The 12,750-nt window shown below is 37.2% G+C and overlaps 1 protein-coding gene across 6 annotated transcripts in view; it reads right to left on the bottom strand.

Moving 5' to 3' along the window:
- The window catches only part of EML4 (EMAP like 4), a 148,531-nt gene that overhangs the window by 45,927 nt on the left and 89,854 nt on the right, over window positions 1–12,750 (bottom strand). For all 6 annotated transcript variants that reach the window (XM_077773518.1, XM_077773521.1, XM_077773520.1 and 3 more), the window contains 3 exons: window positions 3,316–3,439; window positions 1,518–1,667; window positions 246–315 (listed from right to left, as the gene is read on the bottom strand). In XM_077773518.1, the coding sequence (XP_077629644.1) occupies window positions 246–315; window positions 1,518–1,667; window positions 3,316–3,439 (344 nt within the window). The remainder of the gene's footprint in view (window positions 1–245; window positions 316–1,517; window positions 1,668–3,315; window positions 3,440–12,750) is intronic.

Consider the following 12,750-nt stretch of genomic DNA (forward strand, 5'->3'; position numbering starts at 1 on the left):
TACAAGTAAATATTTTCCTTAGGAGAACTCTTACTTTTAGAGAAAAATATTTAAGTAGTATGATTCTCTTTTGTTTTTTGAAATCTTTTTACATGCTACTATTTTTTCCCTGCTACTTATACTAGAAATCCCTTAGCTGCCAAATTTTAAAAGAATGAAGTAAATGAGCTGCAGTTAAAATTACTATCAATTCCATTCTAATGGCACTGTCACTGGTACAGCGTGCAGAACACTATGCCACTCACCCTTCCATCTTTATCCACTCCAGCTATCTGTCCAGTTGCGATTCTAATTTTGTCAGGATGTATAGCAAGGCTAAAAAGCAGTATTAACAACAGTTTTAATCAGTTTTAATACGGGAAACATTACAAACAGCCGAAAATATGCCTTAGGATCAACATTTATCCATTTTCAAACATTTTTAATTATTAAAGAATTCTCATTGTGACCTCTTTTATTTTCTTTAGCAAATCAAATAAACATCAATCATCTAGAAGATTTTTTTCTAAGTTTTCAGTTTTACCTTTTCCTTCTTTGCTAAACGAAACAAATTAATGGAGCTCTAAATTTGAAGAAAGTATGGATTCACAACTGTGGCATGTCTTCATTCGTTCCAGTTCCTTTCTTTTCTAGTCCTGCACATAGGCACGCACATGCAGATGGCTTTATTATAGTGAAGCTGCAGTGCTGCACTGTGCAAATTCTGTGTCGAACGTCAGCACTTCTCCCTTCTGTTACATCATCTGTATGCATCTTATTAACAGCTCTTCTACCATTTCTACTTTTATACAAAGGAAAACAATGAACATATTCACACATAGTACCTCCAACCTTTTAGTTAGGTCTTAATGCTAAACTCTCAGAAGTCAAATTTGGGGCATGAAACTTTTAAGAACAACCTGAAAACTGTGCAGCATCTATGCCCACATTTCTCATGATAAATATATGAGTGACTAGCAAAGTTTTTTTTTTCTTTTTAAAGATGTCTTCCTCCACATTTAGACTCTTTCTACATCTTGCAACTAAGGGGTAAGCTTATCAAGAATGTAAATTTTTTGGGGCGCCTGGGTAGCTTAGTCGGTTAAGCGTCCGACTTTCGCTTAGGTCATGATCTCACGGTTCGTGGGTTCGAGCCCCGCATCAGGCTCTGTGCTGACTGCCAGCTCAGAGCCTGGAGCCTATTTCAGAGTCTGTATCTCCCACTCTCTCTGAGCCTCCCCTGCTCACGCTCTCTCTCTCCTAGAAATAAATAAAAATATTAAAAAAAAAAAAAAAGAATGTAAATTTTTTGTTCTTGGTATGTACTGCTCATTACTTTCCAGAAGAGTAGTATCAGTTAAAATTATCTTAAGAAAAGTTCCGCTACAGCTTCCCCATATTAAAGTGCCTTTTAAAAATATATTCTACATAATGCCCATAAGATCTGCGCTCTCCAGAAGAAATCATTTCTGAAAAACCCCAATTATAAAGAAATGCAAAAATGACAAGGAAAAACACAAGTGTTAAATGATACCAACCATTTCACACAGTCTGTGTGCCCCAGGTAGTGTCGCTGAGTTCTCTCCTCATAATTAAATAGTACTACTACTGATGCTATGAAATATACGATTTCTCCAGTAGGAAGGAGGTAAACATTAGCGCGACAGTCCTTTCCTCGGTAACCATACCTTAAACAAGAGTCAAGGTTTTTAATAAATGTCATTTTTAAGGTGTAAACTAACAGGTTTTTCACGGATCCCTAAGAGAATCAGGAAGGCATAAAGAAAACCAGAATGCATCAGAACTAGGAAACTTAAGTCCTGCCACTTGCCAGGGTGCAACCCTGAGTTTTTAACGTGTACAAAACTTAGTTTCCTCATTCCCCAAACAAATACATACTGAGTTCCTAATACGTGGCAGGCATAGAACTGAACATACAGTTCTGAACGAAACGAATGGATGCCTGTTGTCCCTGGAACTTAGGTTCTGGCAACGATGACAAAAACAAACACCAATATATCATTAGAAATTGTGGGAAGAAAAGTAACAGTACAGAAGGAACACCTAATTTACACTTGATCTTAGTCAAAAGGCCAAGAAGCGATGGGGAACACCTAATTTAAATGGAGAGAAAGTGAAGACAGGGATCAAAAGAAGGGCAGAGGAAATGACCTAAATAATGAATAAGACAGGGGCAGTTGGGTGGCGCCATCGGTTAAGCATCCAACTTCAGCACAGGTCATGATCTCATGGCTCAGGAGTTCGAGGCCACGACGGGCTCTCTGTTGACAGCTCAGAGCCTGGAGGCTGCTTCAGATTCTGTGTCTCCCTCTCTCTCTCTCTGCCCCTCCTCGATTTGCACTCTGTCTCTCTCAAAAATAAACACTAGAAAAAAAAAAGTTGTATAGAATTTCAGGATTGGTGAGTTTTCCCAAGCTAATTTGTGTGGAAAGGAGGGGATGATTCAAGGGAGAGGGGAAGAGGGTATAGAAGAATGGAGGCAGAAAGTTGAGGTCAAACTACTGACTCCATTCTGCTTCGCAGAATTTCTCAAAGGTTCTGAGAGAAAAATTTCTAAGTGAAATTAAGAGAGCTCTCTTATACAGTCACTTTTTATCAAGTCTGGCTAAGAAATTAATTCTGGAATTAAAATCAACCCTGTTAATTTCAGCTCTTTATAAAATAATTTACATTATTTCACAGGTTACAAAATGCTAAACTGATGTTTTCTTATTTAATTCTTACAATAGTTCAGTGAAGCAGGAGTTATTAACTTCTTTTTATGAGTAAGGGAAGGTTCACTGTGGGTGGCAGAGCTGATTCTTCGATTCCATTCCCATGCCTTCTCTACCACACCGTAAGTACCTGACACGATGTTAACAGCACACTGTCTGCCCTATCCAAAATTATTATAATTTGGGTGGTTTTAAATTGCTATTAGAAAAATACATGTAATATGTAGAGGATGAGAGGTAACATTACTTTCTCAAGTGGTTGGTATACTTACCACACTTTTCTTGTATAAAGACAATTTCTTAATAAAGTTTAATTATTCAAGAGAGCAGGTGTGCATGTGTGATCATGAGCGGGGGAGGAGCAGAGAGGGAGGGAGAACCCAAGCAGGCACTGTGCTGTCAGCGCAGAGCCGGATGCGAGGCTGGATCTCATGAACCATGAGAACATGACCTGAAATGAAATCAAGAGGTGGACCCTCAACCGATTAAGCCACCCAGGCGCCCCTTGTATAAAAACAATTTTGATGGAGGTTAGGCAAACTAATTTTTCTTAAAATGAAGACAAAGTGAACACGTTTGCTGTCACAGTAGGGAAGGATACACCCACTCCAGTTTCAGCTTCTCAGGAGGCAGTTCTGTTCTGATTTCGTCATAGTTTTCAACATCAGAAGGAATGAACATTGTAATTGGTCGACCTCGCATAAACATTTTAACATATTCTCCTTCTGTTGAAACACAAGACAAAAATTAAGTCAGTTTTGTGAACACAGTAAAGTGGATTTTTTTAGAAAAGTGGATTTTTAAGGTGATATAGTAAGAGCAAGACAAAAATAGTTAATTCATAGTTCTATTCTCACATGTAATTGTTTTTATATAAAGATCTTGTCTAAAACACTGTAGGAAAAAAATAATGGTCATCTCCTTAAGTGAGAATACCTATTTTTCACAATTAAACTAAACAAGGAGGTCAGGAAGTTTGAGGTAGAAAAATGCAAAAAAAAAAAAAAAATTATGATGGAAGTTTTTCTGACAGTTGAAAAGAAGAAATTATCAGGGCTGACAACAACTGTACCCACCACACTACTTGATCAATTTACTGATGTTTAATGACATACAAACATGGCCTGAGAATATACCATGAGGAGAAGAGTCAGGATGCAGTGAGAAAACAAGAGCTCTGCTACACACAGTAGGTGCAGCTGGAAAGAAGACCAACTTCCCTCAATGCATGACTGGGCTGGGTCTAAACAATTCAATTCAATTACAACATGCTAACATTTTTAAAAGACAGTGCTAGGAAACAGTTTTCTAATTAGCAGTATAGATTCTAAAACATCTTTTATTTACATAGAACAAATTGTTGTTTGTAAGATCTGCAAGAACCTAAAACTAAAAATGTTAAAGCCAAGTCTAGATTCAAATCAATATTTATTGTGTACCTTTTACAAAAGGAAATAAAACTTCACTAAACAGATAAGATTGTTTCTTAAAAACAAAAAACAACACCTATCCCTGGCCCAGCATTCCAATGATCTACATATAGGTAAGTTTAATAAATGTTGATGGTGATTGTTAAATAGTTACAAGAGAATCTGAATGGGAAGGTTAAAGTAAAGGATTCAGTACAAAAGCCTACGAAACATCTAGCACCTACCAATTTGTTTGGCTTGGTATGAAAAAATAGCATTAGAAACAGACTGGAAATGTGGTCATCAACCTGAGGCTGATACAACTCTAGGATATCTAATAATGACCTAACCTACTAAGGAGAAGAGTACATAATAATTCAATAGTTTGTATAATGCAAATCATGGTAAAAGATAAATTACTTGATGAATGTCTGCAAGTATTTCTTCAGAGTCAGATTCAATACTTGTGCTCATTATGGGTGAGAAGTTCAAGTTATTTTTATTATTATTACTCACTTGTGCTTGGCCTCATGGTTTGATCTAAGAACAGGCTAAGACCTCCCACGCCACAGTTTTCATACCACATGATGTAGGTCTTTACTACTTCTGAATCTAAGAGTGGGCTCTGCTTCCTGATGATTTTTAGCACAGCTGGACTTTGATGAGAACTAAATGATTACCAGCTGCAACTATTTCTTTTCTGCAATCATCTTTATCTGTGTCTCCTTGTCCTTTCTTGTACACTTCATTTTCTTACAGGGATCAATTTGTTATTAATTTTCCTTCAAGGTTTTTTGTTTGTTTTTTTAAAGAATATAAATTCTTTTTTTTAAATGTTTTATTTATTTCTAGGAGAGAGAGAGAGAGACAGTGTGAGCAGGGGAGGGTCAGAGAGGGAGTCACAGACTGAAACAGGCTCCAGGCTCTGAGCTGGCAGTCAGCACAGAGCCCGACGCGGGGCTCGAACCCACGAACCATGAGATCATGACCTAAGCAAAAGTCGGATGCCTAACCAACTAACCCACCCAGGCGCCCCTAAAGAATATACATTCTTAAAGGCAGATATCTTGTCCCTTGGAATTTCCTCCAGGATCTGTGATCAGGGGTATATATCATAAATGCTTTCTGAATTAAAAAACAAAACAATTAGTAGATGCTTCTATCACCACCAAGAAGAGATCACATAACTAGGGAAGGGAAGGGAATGGGTAATGAACAATAGTATCAAAGAAAATAAAAGGTGTCCTTTGTGAAGAGAGAAAGCTAAGAATACCATATTGATTCTTCTGTCAGTTATTATTTATCAATTATTCCTTTAGCAGCACAAACAACTAAGTAAAAGCAAAGGAATTATCTAGTGCTTGTCAACTTTTCTAATATAAAAATGGCAATACATGTCAGGATGAAAGTGCTTTCCCTTTCTGGAAACTGGCAGTATATATGTTAGAGGCCAAGTAGGTCATCTAGGAACCACGAACAATTCCTGAGACTGAGGAAGGCAATACATTATAGTGGAAAGAACATGAGTCTGGAAAAAGACTGATCGAGAGATCTGTGTTCCAGCTTTACTGCTTCCTAGTTGCATGACTCTGAACTCTTTTTCTTAATAACACAAAATGATACTACTATTTACCACCTGTGATTATGATCAATTAAATAAGACTTCACACTGTAAAGGATAATATGAGGTCCTGAAGAAATATTTATTTCCTTCCCTTTGAGAAGGATTTGTGACCATTCCAAATACTGTTTAGGAACTGCTTACATGATTTAACACACTGGAATATCTCTTCATAAGCTTTAAAACGACTGTCCACAGAATAGTATGTATGGGCAAATGACCTAGAATTCTGATTCTATCATGTACACTTTTTTTAATGTTTATTTTGTGTGTGTGTGTGTGTGTGTGTGTGTGTGTGTGTGTGTGTGTGAGAGAGAGAGAGAGAGAGAGAGAGAGAGAGAGAAGCTGAGAAGGGGAGGGGCAGAGAGAGGGAGAGAGATAATCCCAAGCAGGCTTCACTCAGTGCATGGAGTCCAATGTGGGGCTCGATCTCACAACCTCAAGATCATGACCTGAGCTGAAATCAAGAGTCAGATGCTTAACCGACTGAGCCACTCAGGTGCCCCTGTTACTAGAACATTTTAAATTATGTATGTGTTACACATAGGTTTCTACTGGATAGTACTTTTCAGACAGTAGTAAGGTCCTCAGGTTGGTCCATAGAAGTCCAACTATCTGACAATATACCTTACTTACAATCCAAATAGTAGACACTTGAGCTCTGGATCCCAACAGAAGGAAATCAGAGAGATTACAAAAGAGGAAGAAGTTTCTCCTCTTACTATCTTTGGGAAGAGTGAATGCTAGGCAGAAATTTGAAACACTTGATGTTAACACTTCCTTTCTTTGTCCTCACTGCTGGCACTTCCCCTTCCGTCTGCTTAGGTCTTGTTAATTTAATCTCCTACTCTAGCACCTCCCCTAAGCTATCCTATCCTGCAGCTGTCCTATCCTGCAAAGTGCTCCAAATTGCAAAATGATCTTCATATTCCTTAATCCAAACTTTTTGTGATAGTTATCTAAGGTGTTCTGAAAAAGCAGTATTGCTGAAAGGATTCATATAGATACAAACAACTGGTTATTAAAGTTACTTACATGTTTAAGTGAACCCTACCACCAACATGGGGCTCGAACTCAAGACCCCAAGATCAAAAGAGTTGCATGCTCTACCATATGAGCTAGCCAGGTGCCCCAAAGTTACTTTTTTAAAACATACTATGTAAAATTTATTAATCTTTCATAGACTAATAGTAAAAGGCAAAAGTGGAGAAGGAAGTTAGTGTTGGGCATAGTCTGCTCCATGATCAGTTCCCCTAGTGCTTTTTTTTTTTTTTTTTTTGGCCAAAGCTTGCTCCCTTTTTGGACTTAAGAGTTAAAAAACAAAACAAAACAAACAAACAAAAAAACACCCACAAAGGCTTTCAAAGGCAACAGCAGAGTTTTGGTTTTGGACAATGACGGTACTTGTTTGTGTAAGGGCATTGCATACAGAAAGCCTTCTGAATGTCTAGAGTGCTTACAGTTTAACAAATTTTTCTCCCCAAAGTTTCCATTTTAGAAAATTGCATTATTTTTTTTAAAGTTTACTTATTTAGAGAGAGTGAGCATGAACTCAGGAGGGGCAGAGAAAGAGAAAAGAATTCCAAGCAGGCTCCGTGCTGTCAGCCCAACATGGAGCTCTAACTCATGAAGTGTGAGACCATGACCTGAGCTGAAATCAAGAGTTGGATGCTCAACCAGCTGAACCACCCAGGCACCCCTCACTTTTATTTGTATTTTACAATCTTTAGACCCAAAGAGCCTCCCTGCTAACCCAAGTCTGGAATTTGAATTTTATATTTAACTATAATGTAGGAGAGAGTGATGGTATCTAATTCCAGCCAACAGAAAATTGGGGAATCTTTACTTGGTCTGAGTTTTTTCTATAGAACTAACAGTTCTATTCCTCAAAACCATAAAGCTCCAGAACGGGTGGATAAACAAGAGGCTAGAAATACTGACTATAATTTTATAGCAGAAAGTGACAAAAAGCATTTTGGGTAGCCTAAAATCTTTTCTCAAAAAGAATTTATTCTCTAAAGATTTCAAGTCCCAGTTAATTATTCAATTATACTATATAATAGTTTAATATTTTAAAATTCCAATGAAACAGTGTAATCTGCAAGAATCTCTGGACTTTGAATAAGGAACTTGATTTGTACAATAAAGACTAAATTTCACCCCTTTTCAAAGGTTTACTTATAAAAACAGATAAAATGTAGATCCCTAAATAAAAAAGGAGGATGTGGACTTAGAGAAGGCTATAATCTAATTTCACAGTTTAAAAAATTCTTGGTTGGGGTGCTTGCCAAATATTATGTATTACTGTATTATGTATTATGTTTTACTTGCTAAGACAAGAACTCAGATCTGAAAAATGTGACCGAGGAGTAAAATGTTACCTTAGTTTTCTTTGTTCAGACTTCTACTGGCTGGTAAATTTTAAGGAATTCTTTAATGACATGGGGGTAGCGAGATGAGGTGAGGATACACAATGAAAATATAGAAGAAGTGAACCTAGCCTTTTAGGAGCTTATTACAAGAGACATTAACCAAGACTAACATAACTGCTAATCAGCTCTTACACTAATTGGAGTAAAAAGTCCACTTGTAGTTACTTTCTTGAATTTAAACCTCCTTTAACCAGATTTCTATATTTTGTTTATAACTATGACTATCATTAAAATCTCTTCAAGATAATCAGGTATGGGTGTTTGCTTAAGCATCTTGGATCATTTTTACTATCTGAAAAAGGTTTTCTTTGGAGAAAAATGGGAAAGAAGTTAAGTCTAACAATATAAGACACATAAAACTTCTAAAAAACTTGTTGCTATACTGCTGAAAATTGTTTTAAAAAATATTTGAGGGAGGGGAAGACAGAGAGAGAAAGAAAGCGTGAGTACACAGGGGAGGGGCAGAGGATCTGAAGCAGGCTCTGTGCTGAAAGCAGAGAGACTGATGCGAGGCCTGAACTCACAAACTGTGAGCATAGGACACTCAACGGACTGAGCCACCCAGGCACCCCAAAAACTTCTGAGCTAAGCAAAATATGATTGTATTTTCAAAACTCCCTCAAATCTTTCATTTATATCCCCAGGAAAAGTTATTTTAAGCACTGAATTAAATTTTTTTCATTTTATTTGAATATACCAAGTTAGAATTTTTTAAAAATAAGAAATTCAGAAAAAATAAGACATTCAAAAGAGAAACTTCAGATGTGAAAATACTTATCCCTCAACTCCTTCTCAATTAACTATAGCAGGAAGAGAACCAGGAGGTCCCAAGGAAACAACAAAAACCTGTATATGAAATTCTAACTAAACAGAATTAAGGAGAGGTTCCAACTTCACCTTTAATGTTCTATTTCTTAAAAAACAACCTGAGCTGGAGTGCCTGGGGAGCTCAGTTGGTTAAGTGACAGACTCCTGATTTCAGCTCAAATCATGATCTTATGGTTGTCAGGGCTCTGCACTGTCAGCAAGGAGCCTGCTTCGGATTCTCTAGTTGACCCTCCCTTGCTGGTGTGTCTGCTCTCTCTCACTCTCTCAAAATAAACAAACATTAAAAAAACCTAAATACATACATATATACCTGAATCAAAGCAAAATAAAGATTTAAGAAATCTGAGTCCTTTGTATATGGGTGCTTGCTATAGTATTTGTATATATTTTTAGAAAGATTAAAATATTTCACCATCTTTAAAAAGTTTTAAAAGTTTTATTAAACGAAATAGTCAACAGAATATTTCTGGTAAAGCTGTTCTGTGAGAACCAATCAGGAGTACAGTTCAGGGACACGGCATGTGATTTGCTATGGTTCTTGCAATCTCAGTATGTGTCACTGATGAATTGTATCTCTTTCTTGCTAAGCCTAATCACAAATTTCAGAATGCTTTTCAAAGTGCTTCAGGAAAACAGTAATAAGTGAGAGAGTAAGAAACACAATAATGGAGCTTACCTGCCATTTCTGGACAGAATGGATTTCTAACTATGCACTCTCAGTTCATCGACATGCTTGAAGACTGGAGATTTTTCTGGTTAACTGCATTTTCTAGTTTAGACTTTTTGTTATTTACTTCTTTATTCTAATGTTTATTTATCTTTGAGAGAGAGAGAGAGAGAGAGAGAGAGACAGTGGGGGCCGATACAGAGGGAGATACAGAATCCAAAGTGGCTCCAGGCTCTGAGCTATCAAGCACAGAGCCTGAACCGAGGCTTGAATTTACAAACCAATCATGAGATTATGACCTGAGCCAAAGTCAGACACTTAACTGACGGAGCTACCTAGGTGCCCCTAACTTATTAGACTTAAAAAAAAATTTTTTTTATGTTTTTATTTATTTTTGAGAGAGAGAAGGGGGGAAGAGGGAGAGAGGGAGGGAGACGGAGGCAGACTATGAGCAGGGGAGGGGCAGAGAGAGACACACACAGAATCTGAAGCAGGCTCCAGGCTCTGAGATGTCAGCACAGAGCCTGACATGGGCTGGAACCCATGAACCGTGAGATCATGATCTGAGTTGAAGTCGGACGCTTAACCAACTGAGCCACTAGGCACCCCCAGACTTTTTAAAAAGCTTATGCCCTTAGGTAGTGAAAATACAAAATGGATGAAAAAGTCTTTAGCCAGAATAAAATAAATATGCACAAGACTATCATGGTCTGTTACAAAAAGTCTTATTCTCCATTTCCAAAAGAGGCAGGTTGGAACTTTTTTCTCAGCTGAAAATAATGAAAGCGGATGTCAAGAACACATATTCTTATGATAATTTTTAAATGTTTATTTATTTGTGAGAGAGACAGAGCACGAGTGGGGGAAGGGCAGGGAGAGAGGGAGACACAGAATCCAAAGCAGGCTCCAGGCTCTGAGCTGTCAGCACAGAGCAGGACATGGGGCTTGAACTCATGAACTGTGAAATGATGACCTGAGCCGAAGGTGGATGCCTGACCTATTGAGCCACCTAGGTGCCCCAAGAACACATATTCTTAAAAGTTGTGTTGTTTATATTAAAAAAATAACTAGACAGTCTTTAAACATTTTAATCTAGAAGACTGTTAAAAACATCAAGAAATAAGATCTCTGCTTCACAGGACTCAAAGAATCTTTAACAGAGAAAAGGTTCCCCTGTCTGGTTTCCTTTTAAAATATAGAGAATACCTGGACAGAGCTCAGACCTAGGGATCCAAGTAATGTTTATGTCGCCTATTTAAAATAAACCAATATTTAAATTTCAGAAGTGAGTATATTTTTTGGAAATGCAATATTTGGTTTCCTGCCCTTTCTTCCTATTCACACTGGAACAGACTAAAAGCTAGCACTCTTCTTCCTAAATTCTGGAATTGGAAAGTTTTGGATCTTAGTAACAACAAGGATAAATTCTACCTGTAGCTCAACTATGGGCTTTTGACTTATTGGGTTTGTTTCAAACTGCGTAACCTCTCAGGAGGTGATAATACACTCCCTCCCTCTCAGTAGGTAACATAATATACAGACAGTGTCAGCAGAACACTGCTATCCTATATATTCTTAGAGATAAATTTTAGCTGTTCTTTCAGGTACAATGTTCAGTTTACACAGGTGTGATCAGGTTTTAGGACAGACCATGCCTGGAACCAACAAGTCATAAAACAACACATGGCATGAACAAAAGCACCTACATTGAAATTCTTTAAAAAGTAGAATGAAAGCAAGTTAGTTTAGGNAAGTTATTAAAGAAGACTCTCAGCAATATCTAGTTTGAGCCTTACTATATGGGAGGAAATTGAGGGTCAAGGCCTCAGAGATATATGGAAAACTTCACTTTCAGATGAATAATGTTTCACTTTTTCCCATAATTTCCTTTGGCAAATTCCTAACTCACATTCATAATTTCAAGTCATTTAGTATTTGGATTCTTTAACTCAAAAAAAATTTTTTTAATGTTTGTTTATTTTTGAGAGAGAGAGAGGGAGGGAGACAGAGAGAGAGACAGAGACAGAGAGAGAGACACAGAGAGAGAGACAAGAGTGTGAGCGGGGGAGAGAAGAGAGAGGGAGACAGAATCTGAAGCAGGCTCCAGGCTCTGAGCGTCAGCACAGAGCCCGCCATGGGGCTGGAACCCATGAACCGTGAGATCATGATCTGAGCTGAAGTCGGGGACTCAACTGACTGAGCCACCCAGGCATCCCAATTCTTTAACCTTTTTTATGGTTCACCCCTAACCAGGACTCATGTTTACTATTCTTGCACTTTTTCAGCTATAACACTTTACTTCCCTAAGTGAGGTGACTAATGAAGCTTTTGTTACTTATCTGCTCATTAGATCTCAATATGTATTACCTCCTGACACGTTATTTTTTTATTATGTAGAATATAAGAGGCTGTACCACTGTATCCCCAAGTGCCTAAGGGCAGGGCCTGACAAAATAAGCACTCAATAAATATTTGTTAATTGAGGGAATGCTTAAAATGTGTATCTGATAAAGAATAAAGAAACATATCAGAACTATAATACCTATTAAAATGACAAGATCACTCTGTCTTTCCTTTTCCCAATTTTGTAAATGAATTTTCAGATTATCTAAACAACTGTTTTTTGCTATACTGAATTATTGAAGGGGTTTAGATAGTATATATTTCAAAATAACTTTTAAAGTTATTTTTCATCTGTAGTCATTTTTAGTCAGATAATTAGCAAGAAAGAGTTACATCTCAATTCTCTAAGATATTACAATAAATGTTCTCCCATCTAACCAAACCTTTAGTCAGGACATTACTGCATCGATTTGGTAGTAATGCAAGAATGAATCTAAGCTTACAGCAGTGAGGCAGCTCTATGAAGGAAAGTAAGAGTGTGCTTTGGTGACTGATAAGTTCCTTTTTCCTCAATTAAGCAGATATCTCTCCAGTATGGATCTGAGTCATTTAACATGATCAGACTAATTATGTGCTAATTCTAAACAATATAAGTTTAAGATGCTATAAGAGAAAATGATTTAAGATTATTCAAGCTTCAAAAAAACCCAGCAACATGCCATAATTTGAAGATATT

This window comes from Crocuta crocuta, unplaced genomic scaffold (assembly GCF_008692635.1).
Source record: "Crocuta crocuta isolate KB4526 unplaced genomic scaffold, BGI_CrCroc_1.0 scaffold67, whole genome shotgun sequence".
Taxonomy (NCBI): Eukaryota; Metazoa; Chordata; class Mammalia; order Carnivora; family Hyaenidae; genus Crocuta; species Crocuta crocuta.